The sequence below is a fragment of the Medicago sativa genome, chromosome 3 (assembly GCF_051527215.1).
Source record: "Medicago sativa cultivar Bolivia chromosome 3, Bolivia_mono, whole genome shotgun sequence".
Lineage (NCBI taxonomy): Eukaryota > Viridiplantae > Streptophyta > Magnoliopsida > Fabales > Fabaceae > Medicago > Medicago sativa.
In genome coordinates, this window is record NC_140751.1 from 32,747,031 (window position 1) to 32,773,115 (window position 26,085).

The window sequence follows — 26,085 nt, forward strand, 5'->3', positions numbered from 1 at the left end:
GCTGGGGCAAAGTGATTCGGATTTTGGAAAACAAACGTAAGGAGGGCCTTGGATTCTCCCCAACCTCAAGCACTTCAACTGGAACTTTCTACAGTGCTGGGTTTATCAATGCTATTGCTGAAGATGCTGCTGAGAGTAGTTATGTGCCTACATTTGTTATACCAGGAGGCACTGTGAGAAATTGGGAGGCCATTGATGTTCCTTTAGTCATGCATGCTTCCATGTAATGTGTTGTGTTGCTCATGTTTTCTTTGTTTTCAAAATAACAATCCTTTCGCTCTGCCCAAGGCGAAAGTGATATCATTGTAAGGGCATGTTTGTTTCGGCATTGCCGTTATCAATAAAAGTTGTCGTCTTTTCCGCGACTCTTTGTTTTTTTTACTTTTTAGTGCCTTTTTCTTGGAAATAATGGTAATGCCAGAAAAAACCAAAACATCTGTATTTTTTTATTAATTTCAAAAATCTGCATGAAAAACATTTTTCTAAAAATCATCCCAATCATATTATGCAGATTGAACCACAATAAACCCGTTGAACACAGTGACCCTATGGTTCCTCCAAATTTTGAATTCCCTGTATATGAAGCTGAAGATGAGGAGGATAATGAAGAGATACCGTATGAGATCACTCGACTGCTTGAGCAAGAAAGAAGAGCCATTCAGCCTCACCAAGAAGAGATTGAGCTTATTAACCTGGGTACTGAAGAGAACAAGCGAGAGATCAAGATTGGTGTTGCACTTGAGCCAGAGGTGAAAAAGAAGATTACCCAGCTTCTCCATGACTATCCAGATGTCTTTGCATGGTCCTATGAAGATATGCCGGGTCTAGATCCCAAGATTGTGGAGCATCGGATACCGACAAGACCTGAATGTCCTCCTGTCAAACAGAAATTGAGAAGGTCTCGTCCAGACATGGCTCTTAAGATCAAGGCTGAAGTACAGAAGCAAATTGATGCGGGTTTCCTCATGACAGCTGAATATCCTGAGTGGATTGCAATTATCGTACCAGTACCAAAGAAAGATGGGAAAGTTCGAATGTGTGTTGATTACAGAGATCTGAACAAAGCCAGTCCAAAAGATAACATCCCATTGCCTCATATTGATGTGCTTGTTGACAGTACTGCTCAATCCAAGGTGTTCTCCTTCATGGATGGTTTCTCTGGCTATAACCAGATACAGATGTCACCTGAAGATAGAGGAAAGACGTCCTTCATTACTCCATGGGGAACATTCTGTTATAAAGTGATGCCGTTTGGCTTGATAAATGCTGGTGCAACCTATCAAAGGGGTATGACAACTCTGTTTCATGATATGATTCACAAAGAGATTGATGTATATGTTGATGATATGATTGTGAAGTCAAGTGATGAAGAGCAGCATGGGGTATATTTGAAAAAGATGTTTGAAAGATTGAGAAAGTACAAGCTGCGATTGAATCCTAACAAGTGCACATTTGGTGTAAGATCTGGAAAGTTGCTAGGCTTCATTGTCAGCCAAAGAGGCATTGAAGTGGATCCCGACAAAGTCCGAGCCATCAGAGAAATGCCGGCCCCTCAAACTGAAAAGCAAGTCAGAGGTTTCCTCGGACGTCTGAATTACATTTCAAGATTTATATCCCACATGACTACTACTTGTGGTCCAATTTTCAAATTGCTCAGAAAGAATCAGCCTGTTGTATGGAATGACGAATGTCAGGAAGCTTTCCATAGCATTAAAGAATACTTGTTGGAACCACCTATCCTTGTCCCACCAGTGGAAGGAAGGCCTTTGATTATGTATCTGTCAGTGTTAGATGATTCAGTGGGTTGAGTTCTCGGTCAACAAGACGAGACTGGTAAGAAAGAGCATGCTATCTACTATCTGAGCAAGAAGTTCACCGACTGTGAGACTCGGTATACAATGCTTGAAAAGACTTGTTGTGCTTTAGCTTGGGCTGCCAAACGCCTGCGTCATTATATGGTAAATCATACAACTTGGTTGATATCCCGAATGGATCCAATCAAGTATATCTTTGAGAAGCCTGTTGTTACTGGAAAGATTGCACGTTGGCAAATGTTGTTGTCTGAATATGATATTGTGTACAAAGCTCAGAAAGCGATCAAAGGAAGTGTCCTTGCTGAGCATCTTGCTTATCAGCCTCTTGATGATTACCAGCCAATTAAGTTTTATTTCCCTGATGAAGAGATCATGTATCTGAAAGCAAAAGACTGTGAAGAACCACTGATTAATGAAGGGCCGGACCCCACACTACAAAAAACGCGCTAGATTGCGGCGGTTTTTTTAAGGGAGTTTTAGAAAACCCCCGCAGAATGGTTGAATAAGTGACGCATTGGCTTAACGTGGTGACAAATACAAATCAATCTACGGAGGTTTTGAAACCTCCACAAAATTGAAGGGATTTTTTTCGCTTTTTCACCTATCCCGCTTGATTTTCACGGATGGCGCACTTATGTTTTTCACTTCCCTCTATTTTATTTTATTTCATTAAAACAAAATAAACATATCAATATCTCTCTCTCTCCCCAAAACCTTCTCACTTCCAGTTCATGAAATCTCTTCTCACTCACTACATGGAAACCCAAAATCCCATCTTATCTCATCGACCTCATCTCATTCTCTTTGCAACCTCTCACCTCTGTCAATCCTCTCACTCTCATGAAGGAACCCTTCTCACTCTCACCCTTCAAAAACCCTACGCCGCTGTCAACCCCCAGGAAGGAAACCCTCTCATCGCTCCATCACCCTCTCCCTTATAAAGGTATTTTTATTCCTTTTCCATAGATCAATTTGTTCTATCAATTGTCATGTCTTTGAATTTTTTTAATGAGATTGATGATTATAGGGTTTGATGTGGCTGATTTCAATGAAAAATTGGGATTAAGAACAGTCAAAATTTGGATGTTAAGTCATTCTTCTCACTCAAAACTCATCTATAAAGGTAAGTGAATCACAATACCCATCTTTGAATATTGATTTGTTTGCTGCTAGATTCTGATTTCGGGTTTTAGGGTTTTAGATTTGGGATTTGTTATTCATGTGCTCCTTCAATTTGGGATTTAGGGTTTCTAATTTGGGGTTTTTGATTTATATAAGAGATTGAGTTCCAACTACTAACTCTAGTCTATAGGAGTGTAAATAATTGGTATTTCAAGAATAGAAGAGTGTACGAACATTTTCAGCCGAACGGATATTTGGCGGCACTTAACTGGCAATATGTTCGAATGATTTCGTCTTCTTTTATGATTGGGCTGAATGCAGGTTGATTTACCGCATTGATGTCAATGTGAAAGTAAGTTCTTTGATTAGGTGACATCTAGTTCTACTTTTTCTCTCTCCTTTTTCGGTGTTTGATTTAATTTGTTAATGTGTCAGAACCTCTACTGGGCTGATAGTGGTGATCTAGTAACAATTGCTAGTGATACATCATTCTACATCCTGAAGTACAACGTGAGGATTCTTGAGAACTTAATCAGTTTCTTATAGTTTTTGGCCTGTTTTTGCTAATGTTCTTATTTTATTCTAGTTCCATACTATACTTTGTCTTGTAGGACATTATATGCTTGCTTACTCTTTAGATGCTTTGGCAAAGTTCCATGCTATCACTTATTTAGACATTGTTATTGAAAGTTCTGATCTTTGATATGGATTTAGTAGCTATTTTTTTGTTTATATCTTTTTTGTTTTTACTGTTTGAATTCAATCTTGAGTAATTGAATTCACCTGAAGGCTTATTTGATTTTCTTTTGGATTCATTATGAATTCATTCAGGATTTTACTCTTTAGTTGAACATGGTTATGGCTATGGTTTTTGTTAAGTTGTAAACTTCATTGTGATTTTGGAATAGCAGCAATATGTTTAGCTTGTTATAGTTTTCTTAAACTAACTAAAGCATAAATTTGTAGTATGAAAAGAATTGGCATGAGCTCTTTTTCTTTTTGTTTGCATTTTTCATTGTTCTTCTCCATGTGATGACTCTTTGACAGCTCGGCTTGTTGCTTATTGGATGTTAATTTTATGATTATGATCAGGTATCTAATCTGTACAGTAAGGGATATGTATAAATCAAATCAAAGGAAGCCATTTTTATGGATTTTCGAAGGATCTCATAGACGTGTCACGCATTCAAAACCCTATTCGTGGACTTTCTTGTGTCACACATTCAAAACCCTGTTCGTGGACTTTCTTAGTAGTCATCTCTCTAAAGTTAGTAAGGATAAATTGCCGGATATTGGTTATGAGTATGAAAGGTAAGCACTAATCAAGCATTTGATTTTTTACTCCAATCCTGTAATGGGAAATATTATTTCTCTGCGCTCTCTTAATTGAGTTACATTTGAAGTATCAATTACCATACTTGTATGTAAATCTGAGTCCAAAATATGGGATAACAAATGCTCAAGGCCCCCCTGCCACAAAGATTATTATTTGATAGTTTTGGTAATTTAGAGGGTTAAAGTTTGGAAAGTGGCTATTCAATTCTCACATTTTATGGTTTTTTGGGTTCAGATTTCCGTCGTAGTTTGCTGTATTGATTTGCTCACTACAAAAAACGCTTGCTTGAAAGCATAGAGAGGCTTCTGTTTGAAATGGAATTTTTGGTCAGTTCCTTTATCCGTTCATCATTCTTGATTTTCTTTGATTTTTTTATTGTAATAGGTTGTTTTTAGGGCAATTGGAAACTGGTTCAAATAATAAAAGCTTGGTTGTAAATTTTAAAAGCTCTTCAATTTTATTCCTACAGACAAGGATCAATGATAGCTTGCTACACATATTTTCCAGATTTGAAACAATTCGTTGAATTTATATTGTTAAAAGTAGATTTGTTGGGTTTATATTGATTTATCTGTTATGTTGATTTGTTGGGTTTATAATGAAAGTTGGGTTTGTTTACCTTTTTCATACATTGTGAATGGACAAATATATTTTCTGATATTTATTATGAGTTTATCAGTCAGTAGTCATAATGCTGAGAATGAGAACTTACTTCATAACAGACCAAGGAACAAGAGGAAGAAATGAACTTCAAGTAGTGGGAAGAAGTCTTCTCGAAAGATTGTAGATAAAGAAGGTTCCAAAGTTGCAGAGAAAGGAATGGCATCTTGTGTTGGAAGCTGGTGTAGCAACAATACTGTCTGCTAGGAAGTAGGAATGTTGTTGGGGATTATGTAGAAAGATTCCATTATGTGCAGGTAGCTTGGAAAGAGAAACAAGAGGATCATCTAGTTCTAGGAATGTTTAATGTTTTTTGTTCATTTAGTATAAGATTTCATTTTTGGTATTATGAATCTTGAGTTGTATCATCATATTTTATGTTTATAGTATATTTTTTTTGTTACTATCGCTATACTTTAAATGGATTTTTTTAGTTAAAGTTTGAGTTTTGTGATAATTTTTTTTTAAAACATTTTTTACAATTTGAGGGGGTTTTAAACCTCCGCCTAAAAACCCCCCGCAAATTATATAAGATACCAGCGGTCACCAAAAACCCCCGCAAATAATTTGTGGGATTAGTATAAGCGGGGGTTTTGAAAACTCCCGCAAAACATCTTGTGGAGGTTAAAAACCGCCGCAAAATAGCAGAAAAACCGCCGCAATCCAAGCGCGTTTTTTGTAGTGCCAATAGCAAATGGGGGTTGGTATTTGATGGTGCTGTGAATGCTTATGGTAAAGGGATAGGGGCCATAATTCTAACTCCGCAGGGGCACCACATTCCTTTCACTGCTCGAATAACCTTTGAATGCACGAATAATATAGCTGAATATGAAGCATGCATCTTGGGCATTGAAGAAGCCCTTGATCTGAGAATTAAGCACCTTGACGTCTATGGAGATTCCGCACTTGTTATTAATCAGATAAAGGGTGAATGGGAGACTCATCATGAGAAGCTGATCCCATACCGTGACTATGCAAGACGTCTGTTGACATACTTTACCAAGGTTGAGTTGCACCACATCCCTCGGGATGAAAACCAGATGGCTGACGCTCTTGCTACTTTGTCTTCCATGTTTCGTGTCAATCACTGGAAAGACGTGCCCGTAATCAAAGTACAACGTCTTGATAGACCCGCTCATGTGTTTACTATTGAAAATATGCCAGATCAAGCTGATAAAGATGTGAATAATGGAAAACCTTGGTATTATAACATCAAACAGTTCTTGCAGAATCATGAATATCCACCTGGTGCTTCCAACAGGGATAAAAAGACCTTGAGAAGATGGACTAGCAAATTCCTTCTGGACGGAGAAATCCTATACAAGAGGAACTATGACATGGTCTTGTTGAGGTGTGTTGACAAATAAGAAGCTGAGAAATTGATGCATGATGTACATGATGGCACTTTTGGGACCCATGCTTCGGGTCACAACATGTCAAGAAAACTGTTAAGAGCCGGCTATTACTGGATAACTATGGAGCGTGATTGCCACAAACATGCTAAGAGATGCCACAAATGTCAAATTTATGCTGAAAAGATTCATGTGCCTCCACACGCTCTCAATGTCATATCTTCCCCATGGCCTTTCTCTATGTGGGGCATTGACATGATCGGAAGAATTGAACCAAAAGCTTCCAACGGACATCGTTTCATTCTAGTGGCAATTGACTACTTCACCAAGTGGGTCGAGGCTGCCTCCTATGCAAATGTGACCAAGCAAGTGGTTGTCAAGTTTATCAAGAATAACATCATCTGTCGATATGGTGTTCCTAACAAGATCATCACTGACAATGGTTCCAATCTGAACAATAACATGGTGCAAGCTTTATGTGAAGAATTCAAAATTGAACATCACAACTCTTCTCCTTATAGACCTCAGATGAATGGTGCAGTTGAGGCTGCTAACAAGAACATCAAGAAGATTGTTCAGAAGATGGTCACTACTTACAAAGACTGGCATGAAATGCTACCTTTCGCCTTGCATGGTTACCGTACTACAGTGCGCAGTTCAACCGGGGCAACTCCTTTCTCTCTTGTATATGGTATGGAAGCAGTTCTCCCTCTAGAAGTGGAAATTCCATCTCTTCGAGTGATCATGGAAGCAAAATTAACTGAGGCTGAATGGTGTCAAAGTCGGTATGACCAATTGAATTTGATTGAAGAGAAACGTATGGATGCTATGGCTCATGGACAGTTGTATCAAGTACGAATGAAGAATGCGTTTGACAAGAAAGTCCGACCTCGAGAATTCAAGGAAGGCAAACTTGTATTGAAGAGAAGGATAAGCCAGCAACCTGACCCAAGGGGCAAGTGGACGCCTAACTATGAAGGTCCTTATGTTGTCAAGAAGGCTTTCTCTGGTGGTGCTTTGATTCTTACACACATGGATGGTGTTGAACTCCCAAATCCTGTTAATGCTGATATAGTCAAGAAATACTTTGTCTAGAAAGAAAAGAACAGCGTGGTAGGTCGAAAACCCGAAAGGGCGGCCTAGGCAAAAATGCGCTTCCCGGTGGATCGAAAACCCGAAAGGGCGATCTAGGCAAAAGTTAGGGACAAAAAAAAAATGAATATGAAAAAGCTCGCTGAGATTGTACGCAACTCAGGCAAGAATGAGCGCCTCGATGAGCCGAAAACCCGAAAGGGCGGTTCATGCAAAAATGAGGTTGACAATAAAATGACAAGTAACTATATCTGGCAAATCACCATCACCCCTTGGGGCATCTGCAACTGTCAATGATCGTCTTCATCAGAAGCTTCTGTACTTGTGAATTCAAAATTTCTAGGAAATATAGCGGTCATCGTGTTCAATGTATCACCAACCAATAAAATTACCATTTTCCAAACTTTATAAATCCGTGAAGTCATGCCTTTGGCTGACCCTCACTCTTCTACATCAATTTGAGCCTGTGCTATTGATTGAAACTCTGTCTTTCTTTCTACTTTCAATGCTATATACAAAATATTTTCTTTCCATTTTGATAATGTCAATATCTGAAACAAACATTTTTGAAAATTGAAAATCTTTTCCTGTCTATTTTGAAAGCAAACCTGAGCAACAAGGTACATTTCAATGAAACATGCATGAATAAATGAATGTCAATGTCTATTTCAATTCTTGTTACAAGCAGGTTACTCCCCATGATGATCTGTGGTCAATGGCAAGAATGAAAATGAAAAGATTGAAAAAAATGAAAATGAAAAGCTCGCTAAGCTGAAAACCCGAAAGGGCGGCTTAGGCAAAAATGAGCACCTCGCTGATTGACAACCTATGAAGGCAATTCAGGCAAAAATGGGGCAATGAAAAGAATTTTATTCCCCGGTGAATCGAAAACCCGAAAGGGCAGTTCAGGCAAAAATGGGGTTTGAAAATGAAAAATGAAAGAATATAAAAGCATTGACCACAGATGCGAACGTCCAATGTTTACCCAGCACTGACACGCCTGGCAACGGCGACCTGTATCCAAGAACTTTCCAAGGGTCCCTCCTTTACAAGTTTATTGCCCTCAGCCATGGTTTCGATACGTCTCTCAACGACGGTCTCTCCAAAGAGGTTTTCCCCTGTGAATATGTTGCAGCACGAGCCACTACGTGCCCAATCTTCCAATGTTTTGTCTATCTCTGTGAAACTTCTCTGTCAAGTTACAAACCAATCATGCATTTCAAGCATTCATACATGCATAATCATGCATTTTATGTGCTCATACATTTAATAATCTTGCTATACCATACACACATGTTGCATTTCCAATTTCAACTTTCAATCCAACTCAGTTCCCAATTTCAACTCAATCCAAATTGCAACTGTCAAACTCAATTTCAATTTCAATTTCAATTCCAACTGTCAAATTCAAATTCAACTGTCAAATTTGATGCAATCGCAACTCTCCAATCTCAATTTCAAATCATTTCAACTGTCAAATTCGATGCAATCTCAACTCTCAAATTCAATTCAATCCAATCCTAATTCGAGGCAATCTCAATTCCAATTCAATTCAATCTCATTTCGAAGCAATCTCAATTTCAATTTCAACTTGATCTCCAATTTCAATCCAATCTCAATGTCAATGTCAATTTCAATTTTCAATCCAATTTCAATCCAATCTCAATGTCAATGTCAATTTCAATTTTCAATTCAATTCCAATCCAATCTCAATGCCAATTTCAATTCTCCAATCCAATGTCTATGTCTATGTCTCTGCTCAATCTCCATTCTCAATCTCTCTTTCAATCTTAAACTTTCAATTCAATTCAAATCAATGTCAATTCACTCTCAATTTGCTTTTGGGCCAACAAAAATGGTCATGTCTATCTTCAAATCAAGTCAATGACAATTTACCCTCAATTGGTGTCTTTCTAAATCCAACTTCCAATTTGTATCTTGTTATCGGTCAAGTGGCAAGTTCGATCCAAAGAACAGCTTGTACCTGCTTATATGTCTATATTACCGGTCAAACGGCAAGTTCGATCCAAAGAACAGTTTGAACCCTTGCTTATGTTTTGTTATCGGTCAAACGGCAGGTTCGATCCAAAGAACAGTTTGCACCTACTTACATGTTGTGGTATTGATCAAGTGGCAGGTTCGATCCAAAGAACAACTTGTATCTACCCTTTGTCTATATCTCCCACTACACCATTTATCCTCTTCAGCAACAGTCTAAAAGCGTTGCCTGAACTACCAAAAGCGTTGCCTAAACGAATAGGGGACGCTTTTCAGGTGTCTCCTATACGAGCGTCGCCTATTGTCTTTGGGGACGATTTTTGACACTCTTTAGGCACACTTTTTAGAAACGTCGCCTATACCAGAAGAATAGGGGACGGTTTTCTCATAGTATCTACGGTTACGCTTTTAAGCGTTGCCATTGGTGGCTACAATTTCAAAACGTTGCCTTAGAGTAAAACAGGTATTACAACACAATATTGTAGCCATAGCGTGTATTTGAAAATATAATAAATTTAAATTTAAACTGTTATAGCTCAAACAAGATCGAATTTAACTACATATCCACGAAAGTTAAATTATAATAACGTTAAGTCAAAACATTCATTCTTGGTGCATGAGTTCAAACAATAAATCAACACGGAAGTAAACAAAATGTCTACATTACTATACTAAGTACAAGCCTAACAAAATACATAATTCGGACTAGTTTAACGCTTTAAAGTTCAAGCCTAAATAAAAAATCATTCAACTTTGTCTTGAAATTCACCAACATCTATGCCGTCCTCTTGAAATTCATCACCTACAACATCCTATTGAAATTCATTATTTACGCCTTCATCTTGAAATTCATCATCTACATCGTCATTTTCATCATCTTCAATCATACCTTGTTACATAAGAAAGTACAATAAAATACATCAACCATAGATAGTATTGGTTCAATGGACAATAAGGAAGTCATCAAGAGCTATACATCGCACAAATAAAAACAACCACAACAAGTAAAATACTCCTAAAACAGAACGGTAAACAAGAAAAACGGAAAAACCAATTTACATTTTTTCCTTCCTAATTTCATCATTACAAGCCCCTATTTAAATAAAAACTACAATTTTGTTCCTTTGGTATACAAATTTTGTAACACATCCTTTAATTAACTTATTGCAAAATAGCTTAAGTCCACAATAGATTTTGTAACACATCAAGCAATTTCACATCAACAACAATTCACTCAAGGAAATTCATACAATCATTCATAATACAATATACATTCCATACAAGACATCTTTCATCACAAACAATTTCAACCCAATCCGAACTAAGCTAATTTTTTTACTAAATCTATGTCACTTTAATAATTAGAATTGAAACCACGTAAAAGTCCATAGCTAATTTCCTTTCAAGTAATTCAAGCTTATATTTAACTTAACGACTCCAACAACCATGCAGACTTAAATCATTCATGCCATGACTATAGGCAAATCGTAACTAATTTAGCTTATCGCTTTATTAATATCAGCCAAACTAGTTCAACTAAGGTTACTATTAGTCAAGATTAAACATCAAACAAGGTGAGCTTCTAATACTCTAAAACATCAATTATATCAAAACAAACTTATGAACGACGTTCTTTGAAGTGAAAGTAATACTCCAGTTGAAATACAATACTAAACTTCCAACAACTATCATTATCAACGCATATAGTCTCAATGTATCTTTGAACCTAACATATATTCAAACAAACATGCTTAAACAAGACATATATTCCAAATCTAAAGACAAATTTGAAATTGACATATAAAGTTCTAGCTTCTTTGATGTTTCTTCAGATTTTTTAATCAATGCCAAGTAAACTACAATTTCAATCCTCGCATAAAGAAAATAATGAGATCTCAAATCAATTAAAAGGTTCGTAAGTATGCAGTAGTTGTAGCTTCAATATCCTATATGCTCCAAACAAAGTTTCAAATTTTTTTCACTTACTACAAATCATGTCAAAGCCATCGAGTTTGCGCACTATATGTGGTTTAAAAATGCATCATTATATGTCAAAATTGATAGCTATCAAGTCTGAGTAGTAATAAATCATGAAATAATGGTATAACGTAATAGTAATATTTTAAAAGAATATAAGACTCACCCTTTGAAGGAGAGGACAAAATAGTGACCCACCCTTTGAAGGAGAGGACACAATAGCGACCGTAGAGTTCTGATGCGGTGATTCAGTAGAAAATATTTCTAAATCAAACTGAAATTTTTAGAGAATGAAAGATCTTAGTACATATAAGGAACATCATAAAAGAGGAAAAGAAAACTGATGAACATAATAATAAAAATCCTGATGCCAACACCTTAACAAAACAAGGATATTAATAGCACAAAAAAGCTTCTTCAAGGACTACTATCTTTAATAGTTAATCTCATAAAGAAATCAAAATGAAGTTAACTAATTAATCTCATTCAAGTCTGCCAATTGCTTTTCTTAATTTTGTGATTGTGTCACCGTCAGCTTCAAGGCCTCTTCGCCACTCATATTCACCATGAAACAAAAAAATCACATCATTATAGTAACAAAGCTAAATCCATCTTTAAGGAACTAGTGTTTAACATACATGCTAAAATTACTTAAACACAAGATATTTTAAACTACAAATGTTGCATATCCTAAATTTCTTTGTTATCCACTCATTCCTAATGTTGGCCACTCAAAATTAAAATATCCTACCTTGCATTATATAGCACAAAACTGAATACATCCTACCTTTCTCAACCTTCATTTGCCTGACACAATACTTAATAAAAAATATTAAATTTTGTCAAAAATAAAAAATAAAAAATATTAAATGATAAGATAGAGTGAAATCAAATTTAATGTGTTTGATACATACCAAACAAAAATAAGCCAAATAGGATGTATCAGAGTCCTCCAAGGATTTTTATTCTTAGGTAAAATACATAAAATTTGCAAAAACAAATCAACTAAATAAGAAAGCTAGAGTTGACATAAGAACAAAAACCTGCAATTGGAAGGTGCGTTAGATTAAGGTTGTCCTGGTCTCGTTTTGCTACGATTAGAAGCTGAATCAAGAGATTAGGGTTTCTAATTACCTCGTTCTATTTCAATCAAAAGATGGGTGTCAGATTGTAGATCTGGGTTTGAAGAGGAACGAGAGTGATTCTGGAACGATTCGGGTGAACGTTGGAACGATTGAAACATGGATTTTCACGAACGATTGATCTGGAAGGTTTGAGGCTCAATGGGTTCTGAAACAATATAGGAAGGCGTTATGCGTGTCATCATATTCATAGGAAAGATTTATTTCTATAACTAATTTTTATATCCCCTAAAATTTTGGGGTTTTATTTATACACTATTTTATTTTATTTAGAAATATATTATTAATATTTCTTAAATAATTTTTATTGTTTTCAAATAATTTTTTTAAGAATGTTACTATTATTAGTTTTTAGTTTTTTAAAGAATGTTATTGTTATTTTATTTTTTGAAAGAATGTTATTGTTATTTTATTTTTTGAAAGAATGTTATTGTTATTCTAAAAATTGATTATTTAAAAAAAAGATTTTTTTTGAAAAAAAATATAACAAACGGGCTCTTAATTGTAACAAATTGGATTTTATCTTTTTTCCGTACCACATAGGTCATTTAAGTTAATTTATTGTAACAAACTAGTCCCTTTAATATTTTTCTAACACTTAGGAATTTTAAATTATTTCATTGAAACTTTTAGGCCATGAGTAACTTACATTTTTAAGATATAAAATTCACCAAATTATTACATTTAAATAACTTAAAGTAAATAATTGGTACGTAAAAACATAAATAACCAACTTTTTACATATTATTAACTTAAGAGACCTACTTAAGAGACCTAATTGTTATGGACAAAAACTTAAAAACTAGTTTATTACAATTAAATAACTTAAATGACTTCTGGTGTAATTTTAGCCTTATTGTTTTGTCAAATAGTCTTGTGGCTAGAAATTTATTTTTAAAAGGAATATAAGGGGTGCCCGAGGTTCAAACCCCGACCACTACATATATTATGAAACGTCCTTACCAACTGAACTAAGCTTACAATGACATTATTATATCTATATTTTTTTTGACAAATATCATATCCTTGTTTTTTTTGACAAAATCTATATTTTAAATAAATATTAGAAATTTATTCTAGTTTTAATATATATGTTTAGAGAGAAACAACAGTATTAAAAAAATACGTATATATATTTTAATTATAAATAAAATAAATTAGAAACATTAACAATATGTTATAATTTAAAATAAGAGTTATATTAACTTTTTTTATTTATGCGTTAAAGAGTTAAATTAACCACTTGAATCATATGAGCATAGTGGTTGTGTTTTCAAGGTGGAATAGTTAAATATAATATAAAAAAAGTAAATTTTATCAACAAAAAAAAAAGTATGTGGTGGGTTGCTTAAAGAATGTCTTGTCCGTCCTACAGGTTTTGTGTTCAACTCCTAGCTGTGTCAATTTTCATTTTTTTTTTTTTTTGGTAAAAAGGCTTGGAGGGATGATTGCCACCTAAAAATTTATGTTGGTCAAATTTTTATGCAACAATCTAAAATTGTCCCCAAAAGTATCTAAGGGGACAATTAATGGTTGTCACCAAAGAAATAGTAGTGTAACACTCCAAAATTGTCCCCAAAGGTATCTAAGGGGACAATTAATGGTTGTCACCAAAGAAATAAAAGTGTAACGCTCCAAAATCGTCCCCAAAAGTATTTTAGGGGACGTTTTTCAGGGGTTGCGAAAATATTTTTGGCAACAATCATAAATCGTTGCCTTAGACACTTTTAGGGGACTATTTTTATACGTCCCCTAAAAAAGTGTTGCCAGAGACAACAAATGGTGTAGTGTCCGATCAAGTGGCAAGTTCGATCCAAAGAATAGTTTGTATCTACCTATATGGCTATGTTTTCAATCAAGTGGCAAGTTCGATCCAAAGAACAGCTTGTATCCATCTCTTGTTTGTATTTCTTGGTCAACTGGCAAGTTCGATCCAAAGGACAGCTTGTATCCATCTCTTGTTTGTATTTCTTGGTCAAGTGGCAGGTTCGATCCAAAGAACAGCTTGTACCTATCTTTTGTTTGTATTTCCTTGGTCAAGTGGCAGGTTCGATCCAAAGAACAGCTTGTACCCATCTCTTGTTTGTATCTCTCGGTCAAGTGGCAGGTTCGATCCAAAGAACAGCTTGTACTTATCTTTTGTCCCCTGGTTTGTCTACCCTGTCAATGTCTACCTAAATCCCCGGTGATATGACATGCTCTGTTAGACTCCAGTTGCTTGTCTTGCATTCATAATCAAAATGTTGCATGGCATTCATGTTTTCAAAATCTAAGAGCGTATTTTTATGTCCAAAAACAGTGCAAATGTTAATATTTAAGTATCTTCGTCCCGTCAAGTCAAAGACCTCGTCTCTTGACTCTCCGGACAAAGAAACTTAAATAGGGGCAGCTGTTATACCCTAATTTTGGACCTAAAAATACTAACTCAATTCTTCTTATCTTGCATTTCAAGTCATTTAATATATCTCTGATCAATTACATCTTTCTTTGCATTTTATTTCAATATTATTTGCAAAATTCATGTAAAAGGGCATTTTAGTCATTTCCTATGTTAAAATTTCTTTCAATCTTTGAAAAATTGTGTGAGTCCTTTCAAATAGTTTGAATAAGTCTTCATTTCAATTTCATGTCAAAATCCATTTCAAAAATTGCATTCGAAGTCATTTTGAGTCAGTTTAGCCCTTAGGGGCATTTTAGTCTTTTCATGTGTTAAAACCCTGTTTAAATTCTAAACATTGTCTCTGAGTCTTTTAATTTTGCTTGTATAAGCTCTTGCTTTAATTCCCTGTTAAAAATCCATTTTAAAATTGCATCTGAGTCATTTTTAGTTGTTTTAGCCCCCAGGGGCATTTTGGTCTTTTCACACGAAATTTCGGCAGAGAGAGGCTACTTTAAAGTACCTCATTTAAGTCATTGGTTCGTTTTAGTCCGTTTTGTCAATTTTAATAGTTTCGCTTTACGTTATTTTCCGGTTACCAATTTTAATTCATTTTATTTTTATTTTCGTTTTAAGTCCTAAAATTCCTAAAAATTGCATTTTAGTCCATATTGTCCAAATTATTAGTCCAGTACACATGTCAGTGTCTCATTTGTCCAAGAGTTTGTTACAAAGTTATGCCACGTGTCCAACTGCTATTAGTCCAAAGGTTCAGTCAACAGGCTTATAAATGCAGTCAATGGTCAATTTTCATCATTCATTTTTCACACTTCCCAAAAATTGCACAAAAAAAATCAGAAAAAAAAGAGAAAGAAAACTTCTTTCTCTCTCTTCCAACAAACTCCACCACCGTAACAAACACATTCCAACACATTCCACCACCACTCCACCACCGTAACAAACACATTCCAACACATTCCACCACCACTCCACCACCGTAACCAACACATTCCACCACCACTCCACCACCCTAACCAATTTAAACCACCACTCAAACCACTCAACCACCACCAACGACCTTCATCAATCACCCTAACACAACACTGCTTTTCGATCTCAAACAACAATCACCAAAATCAGCAAACTAAGTTCATGGAACAAGAAGGAATCGGAACTGAAACACGCACAGAAGAACGAAGCTGAAGCAGATCGGAACGGAGCAAAAGAAAAGATAGCAGATCGGAACCGAAATTAAAGAAGAAGAACAGATCGGATCCAGTGAGAAGGAAAAAGGAGTCGAAGCATTTTCCTCTTTACAGAAGCCCAATCTCCAGGTCGTTTTGATCCAACGAGGTAAATCTCCTTTCCCTGCAAGTTCATATGCGAATTCGTTTAAGTGTTGCTTGCCACATGAAGTTTATCTTCGTTCATAAATCCCTAGATCTACATTGATGGTTTGTTTGTCTCCAAAAACTGTTTGTGGATTCGAATAGAGAAGGAAGAGTTGAGTGATACGACCAGAAAAAACTAAAAAAAATAATAAGGTTGAAGCTCCGACGCGGCGGCGCTACGGCGGACCACCGCGTCAGAGAATTTCCGGCCACCGCAACTCTTTCTTCTCCGGCAGACTGTCCCTAGGTTAGAGAAGAGAGTGTTCTCTCTGTTAAAATCTATCAAGAGAGAGAAATGAAGTGTGTGTTATGTGTGTTTTGTGATGTCTCTCCACTTTTATACTCATGCCAACCGAACCGGGTTTTTTGACCCATCACCCTACCCGTTTGCATCCTGGATTGGGCATGGGCCCTTTTTTGCCTGCAGTGTTGCTTCAGTTGAATTTTCTTGCTATTCCTACACGACCTGACGCTGTTTGCACCCCTGTCTCATCCAAAACTTTCAAAAAAGTCCCCAAAAATGTGCGAATAATTTTCTTGATATTTTTTGAGGAATCTTGATGTATTTATACATTAAGTGTTGGTCAAAAAATGAGGAAATAATTCGTTCCTTTGTTAATTCAATTCTTTTCTATTTCTAAAAAAAAAATCTTGTTAAAAACTTCCGAAAATTGGTGGACTCTCTTGCAATTATTTTCGACACTTGAAAATTGTTTCTTATGACGTTTGGCATGTTAAAAAATTTGCAAAAATGTATGTGGAATTTTCTTGTGATTTTGTGTTACTTTGTGCTAATTTTTTGTGAGATTTTTGCATGATCTTGATTCTAATCCTTGGCACATGCTATTGATTTACGATATGTGGATTTGTGATGAGCTTATATCTGCATTTAATGTGTTTCTACTGAATGTTAAAGTGTTGTGGATAGTTACTTGTTTCACAAGCCATGTGAATAATTGTTTGTGGAAATAAAGTGTGAAATGTGCTTAAAATGTGCCATAATTCTTGGTCTAATATGGTCTTATAATTTTCATGTCATATGCTGAAATAAAACCCCTTTGGAAATTTGCAAAGGATATGAAAATTATAGGTCATGATCTTGCTTTCATACCTTGGTAAATTTTAGGCATGTCTTTGCCACTTTTTAGTGCTAATTCTCATTGATTTGCTTAATATTTTCTTGCCTATTCTTTTCTATATTACATCTAGTTCTACTAACTATCCTTCTTCATGTTTCATAAGCATCTCATCTTGCATCTTCATCTCCTTTCTTGCCTTTGAATTTCATGCAAAGACTTAGAATGTAAAAACTTAGGAATTCTTGTATTTTACTTTTATGCAATTTTAAATCCTTGCAAGACCATAGAATGTAAACTAGGGCATGATGTAAAGGACAATGGACTCTAATGATGTACACTGACACAAGCACCGACACATGCACACACATCACTTTAGGTATATAGCTAGAGTATGCATGTTTAGATGTATGTTTAGGATTGTATGTTTAGATGAATGATTAGGCTTTACATTTAGAAAAACAATTTTCCAAAAAACTTGAACAATATCACTCAAATATTTTTTCTAAATAAACCTTGGGATCAAAATCCCATTGAATTTTCCTATTCTTTTCTTAAACAAAAAATCTTAAAGAATTTTAATCATACTTAGACTTTCTTTTGCAAATGACTAATTCAACCTCACATTTTTACAATCTCATGCCCTTGAGGCCTCCTTCTCTCATTCTTCAAAATTCCAATTTTCAAACTTAAAATCAACCAACAAAAACAAAAACATTTTTTGGAAGAGAACTACGGTGGATTTGATCCCTTAAACGGGTACGTAGGCAAGGAACAAAATTCCTTCAATTCAAATAAAATAAAAATTCAAACACTTTCTTCTCCCTCCAATTCTTCACTTAGTAAAACCTTAGGTGTAAATATCATTTCCAAATAGCATTTAAAAATAAAGCGCGCGCGTAGAAATTAAAGACGGTTCCTATAGGATACTATAGTCGTTATGGGTGCCTAACACCTTCCCGTAGCGAAAACAACTCCCAAACCTCGATTCTCAAGGGTTTTGCTTACTTTTTCCCTTCCCAAGAAAAAATGAGATATCACCGGTTAAAAAGGTTCAAACGTAATCAATGTTTGACACCCGAAAACCAAGATAAAACAGCCATTAACTTTGAATGATCCAGTTTCTTCATAGAAAATCTCGAATGCCCCATAAGGGTAGACCTTGCGGACTTGAAAAGGACCGGACCATCTTGACCTTTGTTTTCCTGGAAAAAGTTTCAATCTAGAGTTGAAGAGTAGCACGAGGTCACCGCTCTTGAAGTCCTTTTTAATGATATGCTTGTCATGCCATTTTTTTAGTTCTTTCTTTGTAAATGCGGGCATTTTCATAAGCATCCATCCTAAGTTCTTTTAACTCGCTCAATTGAAGTTTTCTTTTTTCACCAGCTAATTTTGGGTCTAAGTTGAGGTTCTTAATTGCCCAATAAGCCTTGTGTTCTAGTTCCACCAGAAGGTGACATGACTTCCCATAAATTAGTTTGAAAGGAGTCATTCCAATGGGAGTCTTGTATGCCATCTGATAAGCCTAAAGAGCATCATCAAGCTTAATTGACCAATATTTTCTAGAAATTAAAACAGTTTTTTCAAGAATAGCTTTTATTTGCCTATTTGAGACCTCAACTTGACCACCAGTTTGTGGATGGTAGGCGGTTGCAACTTTTTGTTTCACTCCCAATTTTTGTAAAAGTTTTTCAAAATGTTTAGAAATTAAGTGAGACCCCCCATCGCTTATTACAACCTTTGGCACCCCAAACCTTGGAAAAATTATTTTCTTAAATAGTTCTATAACATGTGCATCATTAATAGGAGAGGCGATAGCCTCAATCCATTTGGACACATAGTCAACCACTACCAAAATGTATTGATTTGCAAAAGAAGAAGGGAATGGCATCATGAAATCAATGTCCCATACATCGAAGATTTTGACTTCAAGGATAGAGTTTAAAGGCATCTCATTTCTCTTAGTAATATTACCGTTATGTTGACATTGGTCACACCTAGAAACAAATAGATGCACATCCTTAAAAAGAGATGGCCACCAGAAACTAGACTGAAGAATTTTGAAAGAGGTCTTTTGAGAATTGGCGTGGCCACCATAGGAAGAAGAGTATCAATGAATCAGAATGCTACTTACCTCGTTTTCAGGGATGCATCTTTTGAAAATTCCATCTGAGCCCCTTTTGAAGAGGTAAGGCTCATCCCAATATAAGTGCTTGAGATCATGAAAGAACTTCTTCTTTTGCTGGTAGCTCAAATTAGGAGGTAGTACTCCTGCTGCAAGAAAATTAACAAAATCTGAATACCAAGGTGCGTTAGTTTGTGCCAATAAGAAGAGTTGGTCATCTGGGAAGGAATCATCCATGAGCAACTCATCCTCATTGATCTCCCTAAGACGGGACAAGTGATCAGCTACAACATTTTCAGTACCCTTTTTATCTTTTATTTCAAGGTCAAATTCTTGGAGGAGCAAAATCCATCAGATCAATCTCGGTTTGGCATCTTTTTTGTTTAACAAATATTTTATCGCCGAGTGATCTGTGTAAACAATGATTTTTGATCCTACTAAGTATGGCCAAAATTTGTCGACGGCATAGACTACCGCTAACAATTCTTTCTCTATTGTGGCATAATTTACTTGTGCCCTAGGGTCTTACTTGCATAGTATATAACATGCATCTTCTTGTCCTTTCTTTGACCCAACAACGCCACAACTGCATAGTCACTTACATCACACATTATTTTAAAAGGCAAGTTCCAATCCGGTGGTTGTATGATTGGGGCAGTGACTAAAGCTTCCTTTAACCTGCAAAATGCTTTTAGGCATAGATCATCAAAGACAAAATCTGCATCCTTAAGAAGCAGGCTTGTTAGTGGCTTAGTAATTGATGAAAAATCTTTAATGAAACAGCTGTAGAACCCCGCATGTCCTATGAAACTTCTTACTTCTTTGACCGAGGTGGGAGGTAGCATTTTTTCAATAATTTCAATTTTTACTTTGTCTACCTCTATACCCCGTTCAGAGACCAAGTGTCCTAGGACAATTCCTTCTCTTACCATGAAGTGACATTTTTCCCAATTCAAAACTAGGTTCACCTGCTCACATCTTTCGAAAACTTTTTCCAGGTTAGTCAAACAATTATCAAAACTAGATCCATGCATAGAAAAATCATCCATAAAAACTTCCATTATATTTTCAACAAAATTAGAAAATATAAACATCATACATCTTTGAAAAGTAGCGGGAGCATTGCAAAGACCAAAAGGCATCCTCCTATAGGAAAAAGTGTCAAAAGGGCATGTGAAATTAGTTTTCTCTTGGTCATTAGGGTGAATGGGTATTTGGAAGAATTCAGAATAACCATCTAAGTAACAAAAATGTGAATGCTTAGCTAACCTTTCTAATATTTGGTTTATAAAAGGGAGTGGGAAGTGATCTTTACGGGTTGCTTTGTTAAGCTTCCTATAATCAATACACATTCTCCAACCAGTGACAGTTCTAGTTGCAATGAATTCATTTTTATCATTTTTAATAACTGTATGACCACCCTTTTTAGGTACTACTCGAACTGGGCTAACCCATTTAGAATCAGAAATTGGATAGATGACACCTACATCTAAGAGTTTTAAAACTTCCTTTTTCACAACTTATTTCATATTAGGATTTAACCTTCTTTGATGTTCAATGGAGGGTTTATAGTCCTCTTCAAGAAGTATTCTATGCATACACAATGAGGAGTTTATTCCTAAAGCTACATGGTGTACCATGTAGCTTGAGGATATTTCTTGAGGACATTAAGTAATTTTTCAGTTTCTACCTCATTTAGGCTAGCATTCAGAATAACAGGGTAAGTTGATTTAGGGCCCAAGAATTCATACCTTAGATTCGATGGGAGCGGCTTAAGCTCCACTTTTGGTGCTTCTTTTGGTAGAGGGGTTGGTTCCTCTTCCACTAACTCTTCCACACCCAAGTCTTCCACGGGAGGATTTTCATCCAATAGCTCTTCGTAAGCTTGGGCATCTTCTTCTAGCTTTGTACCTGCATTGTTTACCAAGCATATCTCCAAACCATGTAATTGATGCTAAAGAGCATTCTTTTACACAACAGTCGATTATATCTATCATGCAACAAGAGTCCTAAACGGAAGTGGACTTTTCATTATTTTAGCAAGTTCAAATTCAACAGTTTCTTTACCAACATTGAATGCCAACTTACCATGCTTAACATCAATTATGGCTCCTGCGGTAGCAAGGAAGGGTCTTCCCAAAAGAATTCATACTTGGTTGTCTTCCTCCATTTCCATCACAACAAAATCAGCGGGGATGTAAATCTCTCCTACTTTGACCGTGACATCCTCTATAATTCCAGCTGGGTACTTAACAGAACGGTCTGCTAATTGTACGGTCATCCTTGTTGACTTAAGTTCCCCTATTCCCAACATTTCATAAAGAGACAACATCATCAAACTGACACTAGCTCCTAAATCACACATTGCCTTTTTCACTATCTCGAACCCTATGACACATGGTATGATGGCACTACATTCTTCCGTAAGGTTAACTGTCTCACACTCCTCAATTTTCCTTTTTTTAGAAAGAATTTCTTTTAGAAATTTAGCATAGGTATGCATTTGAGTTGGAACTTCGGTGAAAGGCACATCAATGTAGATTTTATTCGTCATTTCGATAACCTTCTTAAATTTCTCATCTAGCTTAGACTTAGCGAACCTTTGTGGGAAAGGAATTTTTGGTTTAAAAGGAGGTTGCGTAGTTAGTTTTTCGCTTTCTACCCTAGTTTCCTCACCTTGTGGCTCTCTAATCTCTTTCTCAATCTCATTAGGTTTAGCCTTTCCTACGGGGTCCTCTAGTTGCCTACCATTCCTAAGTGTAACAACATTCATTTTATTAGTTTTAGGTTGGCTAACTTTTTGAACAACTTGGGGGGGGGGGGGGGGTTAGTTCTGATTATTACAAGCGAGATCGAACTAGAAATCTCAAGACCGTTGTGCAAAGGTTTTTATAGGAAAAATAGTTTGAAAAAAAACCATGAAATGCACTCAGGTTGCTTAGAGAGTAGGACGAGTTTGATAGTAAAAGGCACTGTCTCTCAACAGGTTTGAGATTGCAATTAAAATCTTAAAACAAAGCAGATAAAAGAAAAGATGAAAGTAAGTTTACGCACGTAAACTCAAAGAAAAGGTAAAATGCATTGCATTAAAATAAAAGGGGTGGTCTACAAATCAGTTTACATACATTCTGTATAACTCATTTCCCTAGACGCCGGTAGTTTAAGTGTTGTAGAATTATGTATATGATTTGCAACTCATTTTCCAGCTTGGAAACTCTTATTTATACTAAAACCTAGATGACGAACCACTAACTCCATGATCAGCACTTCCTCCATCTTGGACAACTGCATGTCCCTCGTTTCCACTACATGGAAACCGTTTCAATGCTTGAAATCGTGCTTTCCCGCCCTTTTGCTTCACTTCGACGCGGGATTGCTTTTTCAGCCTTCCTTGGTCGAAACTCTGACTATGCGCCTTAGGCTAATGTTTCGTCGAGATTCTCCAATTGAAATGAGAAGGCTCTTTAATTCCTGCAAAGTTAAAGGTCAAACAATTGTTGACCATATTAAATGAGCCTGTCAAATTTACAGGCTAACAAATGCCCCCCAAAAATGCCATTTTCGACGACAAAATTTTCATCAATAAGGAAAAGATAAGCATTTTTTGAGACTGCTTCATGTGCTTCTAATATCCAACACCATAATCTTTCTGCTCTTTTAGATTACCCTCTCGATGTGGTCTTGCAAAGACATTCACTTTTGGCAATGCCTCAAACCATTTATCCTCCAATCAGTAACTGTTCCTCAATGTCAAGTTTGACCAACTTCCCACTATTTTTGGAGCTGCCCCATACGTGACGGTTACTACAAATAAGGAGATACGTCGGTACTTACAAACCGTTTTCTCTTGTTGTCACAATAAAACTCATTTAGTCTGTTCATTTTTTACTCGTGGTTTAGCATTTGCTATGGCTTTTATGTAATGGATATGCTCCCTGAAGACATTATAATCCATATTTCCAAAAGGATAACCATTTCTAGAGTTCAAAACCTTTTGATTTTTGGAACTACCTCTACCAATCACCAGAAAATTTCCAACAAAAAGGCAGTATTGCGAGCCTTACCACGAAATTGTTTGAAGTACCTTACTGATTATTGGCCTTGTACTAGGAAACGGGCTTTCATGCAGAAGTTATCCCGCAGTGGTCGTGCTGAATATTCGGTCATTTTGGCATCCCAAATGCTTCAAGGTGGACGTCCTAACCTGATGGAAATCAGTTTATTCTTCGGAAAGTGGCCAAGTATGGTTCTGATGGGGCTCGGTACTTCATGATGATGTTTTTGTCTTGTCGATCCCTAGTCGGCGATGCCTTCTTCACTTACAAAGATCTTTTTGACTGTCGCCAATTGGACAATTGGAAAGAAGCCATTATGAATGTTGGAGGCCCTCCTCATCTCTAGGGGCATTTTGGGACCAGGACACTTGTCCCAGAATTTGTTTATCAGTTAACTTGCACTTCGAACCACACTTGTCGGGGTCATGGGAGAAAGCCAGATATTTATTAGTCATTTCCAGGTTCTGATGATGACTACTTACTGACAAATACCTGTCTTTTCTGTCGCTTCGACATCGAGATTGCCTGGTTTTTGGTCCAATTTTGTTTCCTCGAATCAGAAGACTTTTAACTTCATTTCTTTATTAGGGACCAACAACTATTTGTCGAATATGTATTTCAAATGGTTTTACCTCCATTAGTTGACTCTGGCCCATTAGTTGACTCTTCAAATAAAACATGCCATTTTGATTTTTTGCATCTTTGTACTCAACTAGACTTTGCAAAACATTTATTATCTCCTGGCGCTAACTGACTTTGTTTTTGTTTTCATGCGCCAAGTTTAACTTCCTGCAGCATAGGCTTATACCTTTTCAGATATTTGCCATTTATCCTGAATATTCTCTTGATAGGGGCCAATTCTTCCGTCTCGTAGGCACCATTGGAGAATATTTGTATCACCTCAAATGGTCCTTCCCATCAAGGTGACCATTTACCCAAGACTTTGTCTTTTTTGTCCATAGGTAACAACACTTTCCAAACAAAATCTCCAATGCAAAAAGATTTTGGCTTCACCTTCTTGTTATAGGCTTTGGCGACACGTTCTTTTTGTCTCACAAGTGTCTCCAGTGTCATCATCATTTCTTTATCTAAATCAACCATTTCATCTATCATCATATTCCAATAATGATCCGATGGAATTTCCATTTGCCTCTGAACCGTGGCTGATTGCACATGAATTTCTACGGGAAAAACTACATCGTGCCCAACCACTAGACGAAATGGGGTAGAATTGATTGATTTCTTGGGAGAAGTTCCAAAAGCCCAAAGGGTTTGGTCTAAAATGACATGCCAGTTTCTGGATTGGCCATCTATCTGCTTCTTGATTGAATCAATAATGGTTTTTTCAGCCACCTCGACCTGTTTGTTTGCTTGGGCATAATACGGCGTCGAAGTAAGCAAAAACCCACTTGCTCAGTGAACTTGACCATTTTATGGCCACCGAAATCCGACCCTTGGTCTGTAGTAATAGTTTCAGGCACCCCAAACCTACACAAGTGTGAGTTTTAATGAATCTAATCACGGCCTTCTGATCAACTTTGGGTAAGGGGACAACCTCAATCCATTTGGTGAAATAATCAATCCCGACCAAAATAAAGTGATGATCTTTAGATGATTTGGGATGAATCTCGCCGATCACGTCCAAAGCCCAAGCCCTGAATGGCCAAGGGTTTATTATTGAATGTAATTCGCTTGCTGGTACATGCTGAATTCCCACATGCTTCTGGCACTCTTGGCACCCTTTTGCAAAATCAATACATCCTTCAACATGGATGGCCAATACAATCCTTATCGAAACATTAGCCATTTCATCTTATGACCTGCTTGGTGAGAGCCACATGCTCAACTGTGAACACTAGAGATGGCGACAAAAGCCTCATTTTTATTTAAGCACTTGAGCAGTACTCCTTCAGTCGTTTTCTTAAACAACTCATTCCCAATAATGACATAACTCAAGGCCCTATATTTAATCTTTCAACTAAATGCGCCTGATGGGTTCTCTAGATAATCAACAATCGGCTTTCTCCAATCGTTGTATGGTAGATTGTCAATGGCAAAAATTTCAAAAATATCGAACACCTCAGGGTAAGAGTACAGATTATAAAAATCTAGAAGATCTGGTTCCTTTTCTGCCCCCCCCCCCCCCCCCCCCCCACCCCAAGCTTTGTCATGGACAACTCTGTCGAAGGACATTCAGTAGGAACCAATTTATCCTTGATTTCGATTAACTCATGCAATTTCTGTGTAGAAATTTTATACCCTGAAGTGTCCTGTGCTAGGTCATATGCCACTTGGTTTTCAATCCTGGGTACGTGTTGAAGACTAATAGATTCAAAATTTCTTAATAAAGAACTAGCATAAACAAAGTATGAAAGTAAATTCTAACTTATGCACTTGTATTCCTTCGTTAACTGCTTCACCACCAATTCTGAACCTCCCTTTATTACCACGTTCTTTGCCCACAATCCTAGTAGAATTTCCAATCCCACTATTAAGGCTTCATATTCAACCTCGTTGTTAGAGCAAAAGTCCTTAATTTTGTATTTGAACTTGGTTGGTATGTTCAAT

At 36.4% G+C, this 26,085-nt stretch overlaps 1 protein-coding gene and 2 long non-coding RNA genes across 4 annotated transcripts; 1 reads left to right on the plus strand and 2 right to left on the minus strand.

Annotated features, from left to right (window-relative positions):
* The first annotated feature begins 2,249 nt into the window (after positions 1-2,249).
* Positions 2,250-5,344, plus strand: LOC146937220 (uncharacterized). The gene is made up of 7 exons (XR_015030866.1): positions 2,250-2,757; positions 2,842-2,937; positions 3,127-3,288; positions 3,372-3,446; positions 4,029-4,247; positions 4,507-4,598; positions 4,995-5,344. It is a non-coding gene; the product is annotated as an uncharacterized LOC146937220 (long non-coding RNA).
* Positions 5,345-9,925: 4,581 nt separating this feature from the next.
* Positions 9,926-12,663, minus strand: LOC146937221 (uncharacterized). Of its 2 annotated transcripts, none has more exons than XR_015030868.1 (3): positions 12,486-12,663; positions 11,518-12,394; positions 9,926-10,263 (listed from the first exon to the last, which is right to left on the minus strand). It is a non-coding gene; the product is annotated as an uncharacterized LOC146937221 (long non-coding RNA). The 2 variants fall into 2 exon arrangements; XR_015030867.1 differs by having other exon boundaries at positions 11,518-11,625; positions 12,395-12,663.
* An 11,772-nt stretch (positions 12,664-24,435) lies between these two features.
* On the minus strand, positions 24,436-25,324 carry LOC146937222 (uncharacterized). The gene is made up of 2 exons (XM_085749367.1): positions 25,010-25,324; positions 24,436-24,876 (listed from the first exon to the last, which is right to left on the minus strand). Exons 1-2 carry the CDS (start codon positions 25,322-25,324, stop codon positions 24,436-24,438), a joined length of 756 nt encoding a protein of 251 aa, XP_085605493.1.
* Positions 25,325-26,085: the final 761 nt, after the last annotated feature.